The sequence below is a fragment of the Plectrocnemia conspersa genome, unplaced genomic scaffold (genome assembly GCF_051122295.1).
Source record: "Plectrocnemia conspersa isolate PC_06_02 unplaced genomic scaffold, ASM5112229v1 ptg000012l, whole genome shotgun sequence".
Lineage (NCBI taxonomy): Eukaryota > Metazoa > Arthropoda > Insecta > Trichoptera > Polycentropodidae > Plectrocnemia > Plectrocnemia conspersa.
Genome location: NW_028277176.1, coordinates 4,391,275 through 4,411,147, shown reverse-complemented (window position 1 = coordinate 4,411,147; position 19,873 = coordinate 4,391,275). Strand labels below are relative to the sequence as shown.

General features: G+C 31.6%; 3 protein-coding genes across 7 annotated transcripts; 2 read left to right on the top strand and 1 right to left on the bottom strand.

The window, feature by feature from the left end:
- Positions 1 to 4,393: 4,393 nt before the first annotated feature.
- Positions 4,394 to 8,120, top strand: LOC148227997 (serine protease snk-like). 5 transcript variants are annotated; one of them, XM_088200898.1, is made up of 10 exons: positions 4,428 to 4,553; positions 4,660 to 4,723; positions 4,786 to 4,908; positions 4,982 to 5,068; positions 5,573 to 5,661; positions 5,732 to 5,859; positions 5,921 to 6,079; positions 7,058 to 7,197; positions 7,517 to 7,668; positions 7,728 to 8,120. In XM_088200898.1, exons 2-10 carry the CDS (start codon positions 4,681 to 4,683, stop codon positions 7,884 to 7,886), a joined length of 1,080 nt encoding a protein of 359 aa, XP_088057024.1. In that variant the 5' UTR covers positions 4,428 to 4,553; positions 4,660 to 4,680; the 3' UTR covers positions 7,887 to 8,120. The 5 variants fall into 5 exon arrangements, with proteins under 5 accessions (XP_088057027.1, XP_088057024.1, XP_088057023.1 ...); XM_088200897.1 differs by having other exon boundaries at positions 4,442 to 4,553; positions 4,677 to 4,723; XM_088200900.1 differs by having other exon boundaries at positions 4,454 to 4,472; positions 4,677 to 4,723.
- A 1,240-nt stretch (positions 8,121 to 9,360) lies between these two features.
- On the top strand, positions 9,361 to 9,874 carry LOC148227996 (uncharacterized; the record flags this gene model as incomplete). The annotated part of the gene is made up of 2 exons (XM_088200166.1): positions 9,361 to 9,544; positions 9,575 to 9,874. Coding segments are annotated over 2 exons (351 nt in total), but the record flags the coding sequence as incomplete, so codon positions are not given.
- A 1,336-nt stretch (positions 9,875 to 11,210) lies between these two features.
- Positions 11,211 to 17,484, bottom strand: Vha55 (V-type proton ATPase subunit Vha55). The gene is made up of 8 exons (XM_088200878.1): positions 17,295 to 17,484; positions 16,790 to 16,908; positions 16,588 to 16,717; positions 16,275 to 16,531; positions 15,983 to 16,213; positions 15,656 to 15,913; positions 12,405 to 12,671; positions 11,211 to 12,338 (listed from the first exon to the last, which is right to left on the bottom strand). The coding sequence occupies exons 1-8, from the start codon at positions 17,383 to 17,385 to the stop codon at positions 12,201 to 12,203; spliced, it is 1,491 nt and encodes a 496-aa protein (XP_088057004.1). The 5' UTR covers positions 17,386 to 17,484; the 3' UTR covers positions 11,211 to 12,200.
- Between the last annotated feature and the right edge of the window lie 2,389 nt (positions 17,485 to 19,873).

Genomic DNA, 19,873 nt, shown 5'->3' with positions numbered 1-19,873 from the left:
CGCGAGAAAACGTAGACCATTGATTGGTTATGTTCCTTTGTTTGACATACACAATCAATTGTGACTGGACCAAATCTGACGATTGAAGTGGAAAATCTGCTCGACTGCTTTTCTTCGGACTTCAATAGTGTCAGCCTAAATGGATGGAATCATACTGAATTTTCTGTGTCGATTTACAGTCGTCATTAATGTCCATCCGAGCAAGTAATTCGAATAACCATGAATCGTTTTCGCACCATGCATACTTTGATTGATAATAGGCATCCACAGAGACGTCGTATTACTAGAAATTGGTAGATTTATTTAATTTTGCATCCTATCTGTGGCGGGCCAACCTAAATGAGCTCGCAGGTCGGAGGTTCCCTGCCTCTATTCTAGGCAGTAATACACCTGACAATACGTTTATCGTAACTAACATATTATTTTTTTATTAAATATATTTTTTATGGTCTGAAAATATAAGTATATAAAATTAATTAAAATCACATCAAATTTTTCTTGTTCATATCCAATCTGCGATAAGAAAACCCAATTATTCACAAAGCGGATTTCCTGCTTTTACAAAATTTAACGATGCATCACATTGTGGTTTTTTTGGTTAATTAAAAATTATAAGAGCAATGCAAGCGATTTTAAATAATAATCAATCTGATTGTATAGTAAATTTGTTAGTAATTTCAATAACATAGAATCGATTAAAATATGTAAACCTTGCAAAGTTTATGAATAATACTTTGGGAACGAGAGGTGACGGGTTGCAATTAGACACAGATTAAGCCGCTGCTTGAAGTTACATGTTATTTATATAAATGAGTGAGTGGATGGTGCATGGGGCCCGCACCGGCTGAGCCAAAAAAAAAATTGTGCGTCACGCCAGTGTTACCAGAGTGCCTCCAAGCTAGAGGATATATTTGAAGCTATAAAAAAATATTAGGGTGCGAAAATTGTAAATGGATTTTAATATTACTTTTCGCAAACCGCCAGTGTCCTTTTGGGGTCTTGTGTGATGCCGCTGACTTTTTTGTGGTTGCTCAAAAACAGGTTGTGAGCTACAGTAGGATCAATTACTAATTGATCTTTCGGTGTTTTAATTATTTGTATTTTGTCAAATATTATATTTTGCTATTTTTTTTCTCGGGTTTCTGACTTTGTTTCAAGTTGGGATGAACTGTCGTGTGTTTAATCTGGGGAGCTCAGATTGAAGTTCTTGATGAAGTGCTGGTAGAAGCGAGTTTCGTGTGGAATTGTTGATATATGCGCAGTGTATGCACTTTCACGCTACAGTCAATATCGAAGATTTTAAGGGTGAAATTATATTTGTTAATATCCGTCTGCTTTCTTAACATTTTTATTTATTTATTTTACTAAATTTTCCGTAGTAACTTGCCAGCCCAATGCGTTACAACGAGGTAAATCTGCATTAATCGAGTAAGTCAATCAGATATAATGAATATATACAAGTAAGTATTAACCACCAGACTGAAAGTCTGGGAATCGGTGACATCTATATTAATAATTATAAATTATTATATGTAATATAATTTATAACCAATAGATGTCACTGCAGCTGGGGCCGGTTTTTTTAATAATAGCTCAGTTTATGATGCATGACCGCTAAATTTTGAATATGTTGGAGATTCACAAGCCTAGCAACTTGTCATTTTGCATTACATTGTGCTGTCAAAACAATAATAGTTGTATGAATGATAGCTATGATTCATTTATGTATGTATATATATATTTCCTCCATTTTTACGCACGGTATGCATAAAATCCTAACAATTTATGGCGCTTTTAACGCGTTAGATTTTCTCACGGGCAAAATTCAATCTTTTACTTGCTTTATAGACGATTATAATTATAAGATATAGATATATAAGATATATAAGACGATAATAATAAGTACATTTAAAATGAGCTTAATTAAATACATATTGTTTGCGAATACAATTTTGGCGGAAGGATGGTGACTGGTGGTAAATAGACACAGATTGGGCCACTGCAGTAGTATTTATTAAAGTTAGCTTACAATTGAATTAGTTACATGGAAATTATTTGATGCGAGTGATCGGCGGATGAGGCCCCGCTAGTGGTTGTCTTCCCGACGAGGTCCACCAAGGAGCCCCGCCGGAGTATCTTTGACGTCATATCGCAAACTATGTTGTGTCTAAATTTATTCTTGCTTCAACGTCTCTTTCAAATTTTTGCCAGAGGCATTTATAGTTAAAACGCTTTTCCATAAACTGTAAAAAAATACAATACATAACAACTACATTATTTTTTTATCTATATTTATGTTTTCCGAGTACATGTGTACTTTAAAAATTTGAATTTGAATACAACACTAATATTATTTCTATATTTTATTTTAATCAATATTCAATAAATTCAATCCAGTATTGAAAGAAGAATCATTCTTTAAATTTCACTGTGAATGTACTCTCTAAACCAGTGTTTCCCACGGTGGGGCGTACGCCCCACCGGTGGGGCACCACGCCTCAGAGGTGGGGCACCACGCTTCAGAGATGGGACACCACGCTTCAGAGATGGGACACGTCGGAAATTATCAAATATTCCACATATAAATATAATTTGCTCGTTCACGACTAAATATACCCACGTGCGTAGGATTTCTTAAAATTTGGATTTATACCTGCTGGGCATGACGAATGTCTACCTTTTTGTCTTATGTGTGAGAAATCCTTTACCAATGAAACAATGAAACGAGGTCGTCTTGAAGCACATTTGAAGGCGAAACATAGTACTCATATTAATTCAGATATTATTTTCTTTCAAAATCTTAAAGAAAAATTTGGAAAACGAACAACATTAACAAATCTACATTGTGCACAAACTGCAAGTATTGATCGTAGTCTTGAGGCTAGTTACCAAATTTCATTGCTCATCGCTAAATGTGGAAAAAAATATACTATAGAAGAGGATCTAATCAAGCCATCAATATCAGCATTTCTTAAAACAGTTCTACAACAAGATGACAAACTCGTGAAGGCTATGCCCCTCAGCAACACTACGGTTTGCAGAAAAATAGACGAATTGAGTGAAAACGTTGAAATCCAACTTGTTGAAAAGCTGAAAACAATAAAATTTTCACTACAAATGGATGAATCAACTTTGAGAGACAGTGAAGCCGTGTTGCTAGCTTACGTAAGATATATTGATAAAAAAAATTTGCAGAAGAAATGTTATTCTGCAAATCATTAGAAAGCACCACTTCCTCCAAAGATATATTTAATAAGCTAAATTCAGATATGACTGTGGTGCATTGTGTTATTCACAGGGAAAACTTGGTGGCTAAATACATTTCACCTGTTCTAAATGAGGTACTAAATTCCGTTATAAAGTGTATCAATATGATTAAAACTAGTGCTAAATCTGAGCGTCTCTTCAAGTTATTTTGTGAAGAACAAAATGCGGAACACGTAAGACTGTTACTTCACACTGAAGTAAGATGGCTCTCAAAAGGAAATTCTTTAAAAAGATTTATGGAATTATTCGATACCCTTTGTGATTTTTTAAGCAACCGATCTGATATGAAGTTTTTGATGACGGTCGACGGTAAAGCATTTGTAAGCTATTTAACTGATATATTTGAAAAATTAAATATTTTAAATAGCCAACTTCAAGGATCGGAAAAAACACTTGTCGATGCAAAAGCAAAGATATTTGCATTTACCACTTTTATCAAATTATCTAAAAAAAATATTTTTAACAACAATTTTGAAAAATTTTACTGGCTACAAAAATGTGAAGTGACTGATAATGCTAAACGTGTTATTTTGGACCATCTGCAAACTTTATCAACTGATTTTAAATAACGATTTGCTGATTTAAAAGAGATACATTTTCCAGCTTGGTTGACACAACCAATGCTGGTAGATATTTCAAATGAAAATTTGTATGAAGAACTTTCGGAAATGCAAAATGATGATTCGATTACAAATGTATTCAATATAAACGGAATAATGGCATGGATGTGAGAAGAAACTAACACAAAATATCCTAATATTACTTTGCATGCTAGAAATTTATTATTACCCTTTCCATCATCTTATTTAGTGGAATGTGGTTTTAGCGCCATAAGCGATTAACTTATTAAAAAAAAATCGATTGAATATTACAAATAGAGAGGACTTAAGACTGAAATTAACCAAGTTAGATCCAGACATAAAATTTCTTTGTAGCAAGCGTAAGTGAATTTAATAATTTAATAATGGATTAGGCATAACCATTTTATTTTATTTTACTTACATCTTTAATTTGTATTTTGTAATTATTTCAATTATAATATACGTTTTGAAAATTTACCTACTGTTTTATTAAAAAAGATGCCGGTGGGGCATATGACTTTTGAAAAGACTACGGTGGGGCATGGCATAAAGAAGGCTGGGAAACACTGCTCTAAACGCTCTGTACACTGAAGCAACGCAAAAAACATGTGGTGGTGACTAAATGTAGGTTAATTATTACAAACAACTCCTTTTTTGCAAGCAACGTTTTCCTGTGCATCCTTCAGTTATGTTTTAGCTATCAAGGTGGTTTGTGATAAAATATATTTTATAATATTGCATTATTTAAAATCATACAAATAAACTATTTCATTGCTAGAAAATGAAGCTAATATTTTTTTTAATTTTTAAGTTTGTCTTTATAAACAGATCAATGGTACTATGTACCAACACTTCACAAAGTCATGTCCTACATGGTAAACATATGAGTATTTTTTAAATATTTCATGGTGATTGTTATTTATTTTTGACTTTATAGAAGGGGAAAGTTGTACGTTCAATAATACAACTCAAGGTGTTTGTAAATATATGTTTCAATGTCCAATTGCACAAGATCAACTGGGAACAAAGAAAATATGTCCAGTGGTGTGTGGTTTTAGTGGTATGATATTATTATAGCATGTTAGTTAAGTATTATTATTACTAATTTAATTATTATCCGTATATTTATAAAGGTATTACGCCGATCGTTTGTTGCCCAAGACCTAAGCCTAATTTTTTGAGGAGAAAGAGAGAAAACGTTGGAGATCTGGCGATGGAATGTAATATATATTTTAGTATTAAATAATTTTTTAGTCCCTTCATTTTGTTTCACTACGTTATGAATTGTTCGCTCAGTAGGACGATAAATTGAGTATAATCTTCCTATAAACTTCCATACACAATTTGTACAGAATTGTTATTTCTGTAGAACAATTTTAACACGTTGAGCTGTGGTTATGTGATCCATCAAATTCAGTGGCTTACATATAAAAAATCCTTGCAAATTTTATTTTCTTTTATGTGCCACAAACATACTGTAACTAAAAATATTAACATCAGTTGAATACACACTTTTAGAGGGTTGTCATTAATATATTCTACTATTTGCAGTAAATTAATCTGACTAATATCCACACAATTTTTTCAATTTTCAACGTTTAAAATGACTAAGCTATTGTAATGAATATTTTCCCAGCACACTTTTACACCACTTGATACACAAAGCAATGTAAATTTATAAAAAAACAGATTTTTACTAATGAAAATTGATTTTTTTATCCAAGATTGTCTACGGAATGCTTATTCCTCTTCGTTTTCCATGATCATAGGCGGTGGTGGTGTAAATTCATATGATGGTGAATTTTCTAGCATGGTATGAGCACATATTTAAAAAACATAAGTTGCTTAAACGTTGAGTAAAATAAACCTTCAACTTTAAATAGGTTGCAGTTGGATGGCCACTTGTAGATGATACAGGCTACGCTTGGAACTGCGGAGGTACACTTATTAGTGAATATTATGTTCTGACTGCAGGTCACTGTACAACAACAAATGATCCTCAATTGAAAACGTTTGTGATTTAAAATAGTATAAATAAATCACATATATATTGAATATATTTTACTTTACAGTAATAATCCAACTATAGTCAGGTTAGGAACTGTTAATTTAAAACAATCTTCGTCAAGTTCACTAGATGTAGCAATCGCTGAAATATATGTACATCCAGATTATAAGCCTCCAATTAAATACAATGACATTGCATTATTAAGGCTCACAGAAAGTGTTAGGTAAGAGTACCATTTTATATATTGTTTTTTTATTTTAACAGCTACTCTGCTAAATATAAATAACAATAAATGTTATATAATGGCGATAATATTTATATGAAATGATTAAAAACAGATTATGTATTTTCATTCCAAAACAACAGCTGTAATGCACTGTATTTTTTGTTCTATGGTAAATAAAAGGATTTGAACAATTCATTAAATAGAAAATACCATATTTGATAATAATTAACTAATGATATTTCTATAAATGGCATGCATTACATTAAAAATTTATATCATACTCTCTAGTTACATAAATAAGGGCATTCAAATCAGAAAATAATTTTCTGATAGAAATCTGAAGTCGAAATACATTTTGGTAATAACACATAACTATGTCTTTTAAACATCCTTGCCACAAATTATATATTTAGCTACCAGTTAGAAACATATCATAGTTAGCATGTTCTTTACTCGCTGGTTTCTAGCAATGCGATTTGTATATGTATATCCAGAGCTAGGCTATTATTATAGATATTATCTCACTTTAGACAGAACAAGTTCAGTTTTCATGTTCTTGCCTCAGACTTTTTATTTTCGATGCAAGATTCATAGACATATAGAAATTTATTTGGAAAAGTTTTAAATTACACATAACTTACGGTAGGTAGGTTAAACGTAAATTAAACATTGAAAGAAGTTAATAGAACCTTGTGCATATCACAGTGATGCAATTAAATAGAAAGTGTTATTTTAATATTAATAAAAAAAATAGGAAGCCAGTTTTCTTTAACCTAAAGAGCAATCGTGCTTATGCTTCTTTTTTGTGTTATTTTGTACGGTTCAAAAGCAGTATTTTCTATTTAAGAAAAAAAATTTGCAGTAAATTATAAATAGTGCAGTGCAGTCTGTTGTGTGTTACTAATATGAATGTCTTAAAAAATTGCTATGATTGTTAAATTATCATTTTTAATTAGTGAATTCTTAATTTTGTAGAAACACGGATACAATTAAGCCGGCGTGTTTAATACAAAGTAATGATTTCTCATTTGTTGAAACACCAAGATATCCTAAAAAATTTATAATAAAACCAACTTCAGAGTTTAATGGTTTTGGTTGGGGTGAAACAGGAAATTGTAAATGTGTTTTATACCAATATATAGCGTCTGTAATAATAAGGTCGAACTCAACAACTGTATGTTTTCAAATAATCAACTTTAAAATTTAAAATAGAAGTTTACATTTTATTTTATATTATATCAGTTCAATACTAATTTTACTTTATAAAGCAGTGAAATTATAATTTGCTCTTAAGAATTCTGGAATACAGAAAATAAAAAAAAATAAAAATATACACATTGTTTTGAAGATTGACATTAATATTCCACGCGCCTCATTTTTATACTAAACTAAATAAAGTACACTCTAACATGCCATTTTAAAATTATATTTCAGCAAAATCTTCAGATATTCTTCAAAAAGTAACATTAAAATTAGTAGATAATATAATTTGCAATGCTGGATACAAAGGTAGAAGAAGCTTGCCAAATGGGATAATCAATTCACAATTTTGCGCTGGAGCTAACGGCACACAAGACATGTGTCGGGTAACTAAAATAAGCTGTATTACAAAAAATTATAACTAAAGTTTTTATTTTTATTTTAGGGCGATAGCGGAGGACCTTTAGCTATTTTAACAGACAGCGGTTACTTTATAGCTGGCGTTACTTCATTTGGTATTGGATGTCTTGGAGTACAAATCCCTGGTGTATACACAAGAGTCAGTTATTACATTGATTGGATTGAAAATATCGTTTGGGCATAAAGTAGAGCTATATTCGAGACCGTTGAATTAAAACAACACATTCTCCAAATACCAAACATCATTGATGTTCAACGTATGCTTTTTTAGTGTAGTGTTATATATTTATGTTATACAAATGCAATATGCAGTTTTTAGCAATTTGTAACGTGGCAAAATGCATTAATCGCTGTATTATATTTTGCACCATATCATATGTATGTTAGAAATGAGTACTTAATTTAAATTTAAAATAAATATTTTTAATAGATATATTTACATATAATAAATTATAAAACTAAATAAAAAATACAATGTATCTTTAATATTCAAAAATATATTTTCTTTATTACTCAACTTGTAAATTTGTCACTATATGAGCCGTTGATTTTGAAAGTAGGGCAAGTCCATTTTGTTAAAAAAAAGAGTTAGAGCTAATTTTCATTAGAAATTATCTTAAAATTTCTGTTTTTAATCAATTCAAAATCATATCGATAAATAACAGTAAATTTCTTACTAGTAATTTATTTTGCACAATGATATTAATTGTTTGTTGGTTTTGAAAGTGAGGTAAGTCCACTCATAATAAAATAATTTTAATAAAAATTTAAAAGCGTGCTATGTTAGTTAGTTTTTATAGTTACGAAGTCACAAAATTGAAAATTTTTTTGAGTCTTATAGAATAATGGTTTTACACAGAAGTGTGCTAAGAGAAGAATACGACCGAGAAATTACAGGGGAACGCAAAGAACTTGCAGTTTTAAATATTATTTAGATACCATAGAAGCAAAAATTTTAGTATGCAAAAGTTTTTTTTAGACATATTTAACCCTTTGGACGTGTTAATCAAAAATAATATTTAATTTAATATATCTAATGGAAGAGTGGACCGTGCTCTCAATGCATCAAAATTTTAGAGAAGATTTTCGTGGTAGAATGGAAGGTTTTTCCAGGAAAACCAATGAGAAAGAAGTAAAGCACGTGAAGGAACACATTGAGAGTTTTCCTCAATCACAAAGCCATTATACACGATAAAAACCTAGAAAACTATTTTGCTTTTACTTTGATTTTTAAAAATCTCTACCATACCTTAAAACTGACAGTTTATGTTTCATACTATAAACGAAACATGTATGTTTTAATTCAAGATTTCCATAATTTACATTATAATGAAATTCATATGTATACTTGAGATCTAACTGCATCCAGAGGATCACAAGAAGTAGCTTTTTCTTGTTTAAAACATCTACAAAATGTGACAACTCAAAAACATGTTATCACTTATAGCGATATGTGCACTGGCCATAATAGAAATATAAAGTTGGCATTAATGTGAATGAAAGTTGTTCGGTCTAGCGATAACCATAAATTATTATTATCTGAACATTCACTCTCGTCAAATGATCGCGATTTTGGTGTTTTAGAAATGGCTATTCGAAAAACCAATTTTCTGTAAATTCCCGACGATTATTACAAATGAATACAAACATATCGCTAACAAAATCCATATTTAATACACGAAATGAAAAGTGAAGACTTTTATTCAACCAAACCTCTGGAGGAGGCAATTTTGAAAAGTACCAAAAACATTGACGTTGAAACTGTCAACTGGCTGAAAATCTTATGGATACAACTTTTAAGAAATGCGCCGTATAAATTGAATTATAAAACATCAATCGAAAGCGATTCACCATTTTAAACTATTGATTTATCGCCAAAACGGGATAGGCCAAAGATTTTTGACAAAATAATATTGCCATCTTTAAATGGAAAAACTAGGCCCATCACTGAAGAGAAATATAAAGATATGATGGATTTATTGCCCTATATACCACCCATACATCATGGGTACTTCAAATATTTGCACCATCCTAATTAAAAAAATAATAGTAATATTCCTTTAGGTATTTTGTTATGTTGTATTTATGTTATTGTGTTATGTATATACAAGCGGCCCTCGACTTTCGCACATAATTGGTTCCTGAAAATGTGTGCGAATGTTGAACGTACGAAAGTCGAGGTATGTAAAAAAATTGAAATTGTGTGTATTTTAAAATATTTATTTATCAAGTAAATATAAGATGTTTAAGAGGCGCTTAAGAGACACGTTTAAGTGGGGTTTGCGGGTGTTTCGTTTGAAAAGTTATCAAGAGTTAACTGTTTTCCACTATTCTTTTTCTTTTCTTCATATAGTATTTTATAACATGCTATGTTTTTATTGATCGCTCTACGCACTTGAGATATGCGTTCTCCATTGGGATCACAATCTTCCATAATGTTTAAAAATTTGTCAAGGCGCGTGAAGGCTTCATTCATATTTTTCATTGTTAAAGAGTTTTCCAAAATAAACCTGTCTCATCTACATTAAATATTTGGCTAGAGGAATATTCTACATCTTCAATAATTTTGAATAATTAGGAAATAAATTCTTTTGCAGCATCTTTATCCGCATCAGCCGATTCTCCAGTAAATTTAATATTATAAAAAGAATACCTCATTTTAAAATTGTAAAACCAACCGTTACTTGCTTGAAAAACTGTGTTAAAATATTTTTTTAATCTATCCCTCCAATCTTTGTGCTAAGAGCTTTTGCTTGAATAATTGAAATACTCAGAGGGACATCTTTTTGATGTTGGTCATCGATCTACGATGACAAAGATTTTCCATTTCATCCATGTTTTTTTTTTGGAAACATTATTAAAGATTGTGGAAATATATCTTTATTTTCCACAATTTTGAACGTATTCTTTAATTATATTTTTATTTTGCAAAATTGAACATATCGTAGACCTGTTTGTATCATACGAACGTCCGATTGAAGCAAAAGATTCACCGCTATCAGAACGTTTTTTAAAATTTTTTTTTTTTAAGTGTGAATTGTGCGAAAGTCAAGGGCCGCCTGTAATTATTATATTTTTCCTTTTTGTTGTTCTCTCTTTTCTATAAAAAAATTTAAGCTTTTTGTTTAATGCACTTGTGATACTAATTATTTTAGTTTTCTAACCATTTTTTAGGATTTTTCTCAGCGGTTTATTTATAAAGCACCTTGGCTTAAATAACACTTCTACTTTTTCATACAACTACTAATAAATTACTTTTAAAAAATGGATATGGTTGAGTTATGTTAATGTGCGCGTGTATTTTTCTTTTTGTGGTAAAATCTCATGCAACGATATAACTACTACTGTATCCTCGAAAAATTCAAGAGTTCACAAATATCTCAAAAATAAATCAATAATGCAAATTGATATTAACTTTATATAAATTGAATAATTCAAAATAAAATTTAATCAGCACATTATTACGTAATTAAATAAAAAATAAAAGGATTAAATAATAAATTCAATATGTTTTAACACATTCTTATTTATTTAAACATTTCTCTAACAGCTTCTAAACATAGTAAATACATAAATTCCTTTTTTTTTTTAATTACATAATTTCAACAATAATATCCACATTTTATAATATTTTTTCATCATACAATAGTACAAGCAGATATCATAATAGATAAACAACATGGCTCTGCTGATAAACATGCTTTTCCAATCATTTATTTTTAAAAATAGAATTTAACTTACAAATGGAATGTGGGGATGTAAAACTTTTAAATAAAACGGGTTCAATATTAAAAAATAATAAAATATGGAGAAGCAAAAACTTGCACACATAATATGTTAAAAGACAACACATACTTGAATACTGGTTTTTCCATAAAGCTATTATTGTATCTTTGTATTATATATATGTATATATTATTAAATATATATGTCCTATTTACACGACAAAAAAATCACACTACACAAGTACAGAATGTGACGAAAAAATTGACCTTAACATTATTCACTTCGTGATAGAACAATATTTTTTCGCGATTAAACATTAACATGTTGAATACATAACGCTGTTACCGTTACATCTAAAATTCACTGTATCATGGAGTATATTTGTGTTATTTACACAAAAAAAAAATCAAAAAATAAATTGAAAAATAACACTTTTACTAATATTATGTACATATGCTGAAATTTAAATATACATCAGTAACATTGATTACGCAAAAATGGCCATTTTCATTCAAATATATACACTTGAAGATATCACAACTGAGACAATTTTATTCTTCGTAGATGCTTAACTTACACATATTTTGATCACATCAAGTTAAGAACTTTTTCATTAGACGGATTGTGCCAAAAAACAATATATATTATAATAACCTAAGTACCGTTTAACTGACGGGTTTAACAATTTATTATGCGGCTATAATGATCAATAAATTACTCGCGAGTTATAACATGAACCATCGAAACGTCATTAGTGTGATAATGATATTATTTAATGACGGGAATCTCTAGGGTAGAATTCGGCCAATATCGACGCCGGAATACGTTTGAGCATCTCCTTGGGGAAGATACGCAAGAGCTGCCATCCGATGTCCAGAGACTCGAAGACGGTGCGGTTTTCGTAGCTTCCCTGTAACAGACAAATATAGAATTAGTAGTCTCCATAATTAAGACAAACTTTTAATATAATACAAACCTGTGTGATGAAGTTCTTCTCGAATTTGGAGAGGAATTCCAAATACAATAAATCGTCCGGGGTGAGAGCCTCTTCTCCTACGACAGCCTTCATGGCTTGTACGTCTTTTCCGATAGCGTAGCAAGCGTACAGTTGATTAGAAACATCGGAGTGATCTTTGCGCGTCATACCTTCGCCAATGGCAGACTTCATCAAACGAGACAAGGATGGCAACACGTTCACTGGTGGATATATCTGCCTGTTGTGCAGTTGTCGATCTACGTAAATCTATAAATAATAATAGTAAATATTAGCACACAGTAAAAATACACTAAAATTAGCTAAATTAAATATTACAGGACAAAAATCGGTCAAAACATTTTTAACAATTACACTTTAGGACCCTGCTTGCTTTTTTATCGTTGATTTATAGCTACTTAATCAAACAAAATCAATCTTTAGAAGCCCCCTCCGAACTCAGCCTAACCTAGTTTTTGTGCATTTATTATTGTTGACCTATAATTACGTTTTAAAATATAAGCATGTGTATATTTTCTCTAAGTCGATCAATTTTTTTGCATAATTATCCTTGCATTTTTATTGTTGATTTATAGTATTTCTCTATACAGTCCTACACCCACTGACATCAATTTTTGCATAGTTAATTTTATTCAAATGCACTCTAGGACCCAAAGAATATATAATCCCGCTCCCACCTTCTTTATCCTTGTCTCAAATATAAATGTTTCATTCGTGAATCCACACCAATTTCATTGTGAAGATAGTATAATCCATTAAATATGATCAAACTATCAATATTATAAGATTATATGAGAAACTATAAATGAGTTTTGAAATTGTTCCTTAACTAAATGCATATTTTTGGACAATGAATAAATATTTTATGGTTTTTTGGACGAAGGTCTTCTGGGCGATACGATAATAATGCAATACAATTAAATATGTAAAGCAAGTGTTATTTTTATCATTTTATTTATTAACATGACTTACTATATATTAAAATACATACGAAAATATTAGTAATATTTTTTAGAAACAAGTTAAAAGTTAAACACAATTAACAGTCTATATATATTTTTCCTTACCGTTGTGTGTAATTAATTATAAAATATCACTTTAACCATTTGATTTTTTTTATTCCAGAACTTCTAAGAGTACTTGAAACCTCTTAGAAGTCCTGGAATAAAAAAAGCTGGTGATTTTAATAACCTAACTCTACTAACGCTCAGTACACTTTTGAATTCTGACTGGAAACATTCGCAAAAAGTTTCGTTACGTCTGAAAAGTATTTTTTCCCTCTGATTTGTACATTGTTATTCACCGACAGTGATTCCCAAATATGTGGCAAAAAATACTTTTATTACACATATGTATTGAATATGCGGATGACAACCTCGAACGCAGTCTTTTAAATTACCTTTTTCCATTACTGAAAGCGACATTTTAGTTTAGGATCGTCATAAAACATAACAATAGTGACATGTAATAAAATAAATCCCTCATTTTTTTTTACTGTGCAAATATAATGCAAAAAATAAACATATAGCATAAAAAAGCTGGCAAACTCGTTCTGATAATTGGCGATTACAAACGATTAGAAACGACGGTTACTCCTTCAATGATGCATTTTTGTTGGTATGTAAATATAATTTTTTCTGTGAATAATTTATATATAGAGATCGTAAAATTTCACTAAAAAAAAAATAAAACATATCTTAAACTGGCATTATTCTCTCGTCTTCTGATTTTAAATCACTGATAACCGAAATTGAATATTTAAATTAATTTTTCATGCAAGAACCAAACTACTGATAAAATAATTTTATTGATGTAACTGTGTTGTGCGAAAATCATGCGGCAAAAAATGACCCGTAGATTAAATGTTAATTAATTTTGTTTCAGGTTACAGTCTAATATTGTCAAGTGACATAAACGAACGTGTACTCTTATTATTTAAATATTCTCTATTCTATAGTTAATTACATTATATTTTATTCAATTGACAAATTGCAATTATTTTTCAATTAACGATGAGTGAAAAACGTAAAAATAATATAATAGAACATTTTTTCATTAAAAGAAATAAAACATTTCATAAATAAAAAATTCTGAAAATGAATCTTCTAAACAAAATTTTCAAAATTCATCTTCACGTCCGATTGATTGATGAAAATGGAAAAATTGGTTGTATATCGAATGACAAAGTATAGCCCATCCATATTGTGTTGGAAATAAGGGTGCGTGTGCATGCATGTAATTCGAGGGCTTCACAATTAAAATCATCGAGAACAAAATTGATCGATCATATGAAATCAAATGCACATTTGAGTGCAGAATTTTTTTTAAAAACAGCCCATTGAATGATGCAGAAATCGAATCAACTAATAAAATATTCTGAACTCCATATTTATATCGCCAAAAACAATGAACCTCACCCAGACCAATTACAAGAATTAAATGGTACAAAAGTACCTCACAATTTACGTTCGCGTTAAAGTGCAAACAGTATAATTAATCATTTTGGAGAAAAATTAAATTTCGAATATGCCAAAAAATTATCGAAACAAGTGGAAAAATTTCAGTTTTAATCGATGAGTCTACCACACTCGGTAAAAAAAAACAACACTAATAGTGTACTTAAAAGTATGAGACTGATATTTTTACAGATTATTTTTAATAATAATAATCAATATCCGTAATAATCAGGGTCAGCAAAAATCAGTGTCTGGAAAGTTCCTATCCACAAAATTCGTGTCCGTAAAAATAATAGAACTATTTTTTTTTAATTGAACCGAAATGAAAAAATAACGGTTCGAAGCCCTGGTATATTTGACTAATATTTACAATCAAGTATGTAAGTTTTTTTCGATTCTGTCACTCAATTGACCATCGCTTTGTTGTCGCGTATCCTTTTCTACTCACTTCTTTCTCATTACGTTCCTTCGGATAATTGTAACTTACAAAAAATAATGTGTAATATATTTTATTGGAACAAAATTGGTAAGTGGTGCTCTGGCCCATGGTATAAAAATTTAGGAGACATCCAGAAACGGTCATACATATTTTTTTTATAATTTATATGTTTTAATTAGTCGAAACAATAGCTGCCAGAGTAATTGAATGCTTTGGCTTTACTAATCAATACACATGATGAATCATGTGAGTCAAATAATTAAAATAATAATAATGTCAATACCGATATAGATTTTGAACACATCAATAAAACTCTTATACAATTATTATATATTTACCTGTCCTTCAGTAATATAACCAGTAAGATCAGGAATCGGATGGGTGATATCGTCGTTGGGCATAGTCAAGATGGGAATCTGTGTGATGGATCCGTTCCTTCCTTCTACTCGTCCGGCTCTCTCGTAGATGGTAGCTAAATCGGTGTACATGTAACCTGGGAAACCACGACGGCCGGGCACTTCCTCGCGAGCGGCGGATACCTCACGCAAGGCTTCGGCGTACGAAGACATATCGGTCAAGATAACCAACACGTGTTTCTAGAATCGAAATATAAATATGTAACGTACGAAAAGATTTATAGCTGCAGTATGAGACTGAAAACTCACTTCGCATTGATAAGCCAAGAATTCGGCGGCGGTCAAGGCTAGACGAGGAGTGATGATTCTCTCGATTGTGGGGTCGTTGGCGAGATTGAGGAACAAGCATACGTTTTCCATGGATCCGTTTTCTTCGAAGTCCTCTTTGAAGAATCGGGCCGTCTCCATGTTGACGCCCATAGCGGCGAACACGATGGCGAAGTTGTCTTCGTGATCGTCCAACACAGATTTTCCGGGCACCTATGAATGCAAATCGGTCAGTATTGGATTCCAATTTCATAGTTGATTATATCGAGAATACCTTGACAAGACCAGCTTGACGGCAAATCTGAGCGGCGATTTCGTTGTGCGGCAAACCAGCAGCAGAAAAGATGGGAATCTTCTGACCGCGAGCGATCGAGTTCATCACGTCGATGGCAGATATGCCGGTCTGGATCATCTCCTCGGGATAGATACGAGACCACGGATTGATAGGCTGGCCTTGGATGTCCAAAAAGTCTTCGGCCAAAATGGGAGGACCTTTGTCGATCGGTTTTCCGGAGCCGTTGAACACGCGTCCTATTTAACGTAGTATTAAAATAAGCGTAAAGCGATATAATTACATAACAACTCACCCAACATGTCTTCGGACACGGGAGTTCTTAAGATATCACCGGTGAACTCGCAGAGAGTGTTCTTTGCGTCGATTCCCGAAGTGCCTTCGAACACCTGGACGACGGCTTTCGTACCGCTGACTTCCAACACCTGAAACCGTACAATTTACTATGAAAAACATTGATTGAATACAATATTCACAAATTACGCCGATGTAATCACCTGACCAGAGCGAATGGTTCCATCGTTCAGCTTCAATTGTACAATTTCGGCGAACTTGGGGAACTTTACTTCGTCTAAGATGACCAGAGGCCCGTTTACACCGGATACGGTCTTATATGCTGCAAAGATAAATCATTAACATTTCAACAGAAAATGTATGTACAAATATTATATAAGTTATTTTTACAAACAATTATTTTTTCATAGTATTTGATATAAATCTGAATCGAAACAATGCCACACCCAAAAAATCATAAGATCAATCGTGCAAATTGTCGTTGTGCAGCACGAGTGTTCTGCGCATTGGGTTTGATGTAATATGCGATTATCGCGTTAGTCATATGATCATCATCTGATTGATTCAAAATATATTATTCTAACTAGAATAGAAACCTCGCGTTGGTCAACAGTGTTGGGCTAATTGATAAATTGCATTTGCAATCGATCAACGAGTAATCGAGATACGGGCCCCCATCGCGGGGTTGGACGATCGATCGAGTCTTACTGAGACGCGGCTGCGAGATGAAATCCCTGGAGACGGCGAGCAGATGCTCGTGGTGCGCCTGTCGCGCGCTGATCGTAGTATTGATCGACATCGTGATCCGCTGGTGCCGCGCACGAGAGACGAAAGAGAACAACCGAAGATCGGGCGCAGACTGGCGGCCGCTGGCTGACAGTTGCACGTGAGCTCACGTGACCGGTACGTTCGGTGCTAGCAGTACCAGCGCTCCGATCCCGTGATAGATCACCGAACGCTAAATTCTCATACAAAACCATCGCAAAATTAAAAACATACATCAAATTAGTAATTAATAATATTTAATAAAAACAAATATTATTACTACTAAAATAAGAGCAGTTTCAATTATGTTATAAAATCATTTTTATATGTAAGGCTATAGTGTAAAAATATAGTGTTATGGCCAAATATTATATTATGTATGGAGAAACGAATAATGACGTTACAATTGTCGCATGATCAATACAAACTTATATTTCACGGATGAATGAAAAATTGTTATAAATATCTTTTATACCTACTATATATACACATGCATAAAACTAATGCGATATAATTGTATGAATTAATACAATGAACGAATTAATTATTTAAATGGTTAAAATAAATAATCTTCAATATAAGCTTAAAACCGCACGTAAACATTTACATCCCCAACTTTGCCTGTCTCCGGAGTCGTGATATTTGTGAATAAATCAATAAAACACTCGCGCATAAACACTAATAGGTACAACTAACCTAGAAAATGTCGCAATGGAAATTCATAAAAATATAATATTATTAATTGTCGCAGGGTATAGTTCTACAGGATATGAATTGCCCTCTACTGATCTCAATGCGGTGTTTGCTCTTGGGGATTCAGTTATTTTAACCGAAGATCTCAACGCCAGACACGTGCATTGGAATTTTTCCGATGTGAATCGATCCGGGACGACGCCTTTTAACTATTTGTACAAAACGTATACGATGTTTAACTTTCAAAATCACCAACGCATTACCCTACGAACCGCAAGATGCCGTCAGTTTTAGATATTGCGTTAGTTGAAAGCAATGCTTAGATCTCAGACATGCAATGCATCCAGATTATGTCCTCGGACCACCTTCCTGTGTTTTTACACTAGAGGGTGAGGCTGAAGTTATCCATAAAATTGTCTTTGATTACAACAATGCTGAATGGAAGGGTTTCAAGAGTATTGTCTAATCTTGTATAGTGGTTAGGCGAACTATGAACTATGTCCCAACATACACTAAAACTATCGACGATGATATTAATTATTGAACAACCGTAATCGAACAAGTTCAAATATCATCACAAAAATCACTCGACAAGAAATCAACAACATCAACTTCATAGTTTAACGGAGCACATATGTGATAATTTTAATATGAAAAAGAGTACGAAACTTTTAATGTTAGATATATAAAATGCTTTGGACACAGTATGGCATGACGGTTCGATTCACAAACTATACAAACCTCTGACTGCTACGCTTAATACGCTCATACCTAAAAAGTAGAAGCTATATTGTTTCACTAAATAATGAATACTAGAATCCGCGTAAAATTCCAACTGTAGTTCCTCAGAGAAGTTTACTCGGGCCGTTCCTCTTTATCTTATATACGAACAATATCCCAAAAATAATAAATATGAGTTTATCTATGTACACTGACGATATAGTTATTTTAATCATAAGCCCATCACGAATAAATTACAAAAATCTTTTGAAACCTTAAATAAATATTATGAGAGGTGGGAAATTAAAATTAACCGAATTAAAAGAGAAGCAATTATTTTTACAAAACATAGACAAACTTTGCCACCACCTCTCCTAAATTAAGAGGGCAATAACGTCAAATGGAAAACTAGCGTCAAATATCTGGGCTTACACCTGTACTCTAAGTTTAAATTTAAAAAAATCATATTTTGGAACTTCGGCTTGCCGTCGTTGCGACTTTATATATTTAGTAGAAGGATCGCATTACCAATCAAAAATAAAATTTTAATCTATAAACAATTTATTAAACCCATTTTAACATACTATGCCTGTCCGGTGTGTGGTAATACCAGTAATACTCTTTTTTTCTAAATTACAAGTCATTCAAATTAAAACTAGAAAAATAATATATAATACACCTTTAAATCTTTCAGTCTCTTTAAAAAATGCATATTAGCCTTGAAATACATAACAATTATATAACGCTGTCATTTTCATACCAGAAAATATTATAATAATATCTCGTAAAACCACACTAACCCACTAATCTCGTGTATCGGTGATTACGGTAAAAACAACATTAAATTTAAATACATGCACATATTGCTGTGGATGCTAAAAACAACATAGCAATAATTCCAGTTCTTCAATTAAATGTACTCAAACTATCATTAAATGTATTTCTTTTTGTTTTATTTTTTTGTTTCCTGTATTTTTATTTTTATTTCACTTAAATTGTAAAAGTTTTTTCAGTTTAATCCTTTAATTATAACCGCAAACGTTATGTATTATATTCTTATTTTTTATTAAATTAAGGTAAAAACTAATTGTAAACTTACAAGTAGTTAT

Coding starts and splice junctions, on each gene's coding strand:
- LOC148227997 (XM_088200896.1), top strand. CDS start 4,630: ATGAAGCTAATATTTTTTTTAATTTTTAAGTTTGTCTTTATAAACAGA. Junction 5,860..5,920: donor AATGATCCTCAATTGAAAAC/GTTTGTGATTTA, acceptor TTTACTTTACAG/TAATAATCCAACTATAGTCA. Junction 6,080..7,057: donor AGGCTCACAGAAAGTGTTAG/GTAAGAGTACCA, acceptor TTAATTTTGTAG/AAACACGGATACAATTAAGC.
- Vha55 (XM_088200878.1), bottom strand. CDS start 17,385: ATGTCGATCAATACTACGATCAGCGCGCGACAGGCGCACCACGAGCAT. Junction 16,532..16,587: donor CGTGTCCGAAGACATGTTGG/GTGAGTTGTTAT, acceptor TACGTTAAATAG/GACGCGTGTTCAACGGCTCC. Junction 16,214..16,274: donor GTCAAGCTGGTCTTGTCAAG/GTATTCTCGATA, acceptor TTGCATTCATAG/GTGCCCGGAAAATCTGTGTT.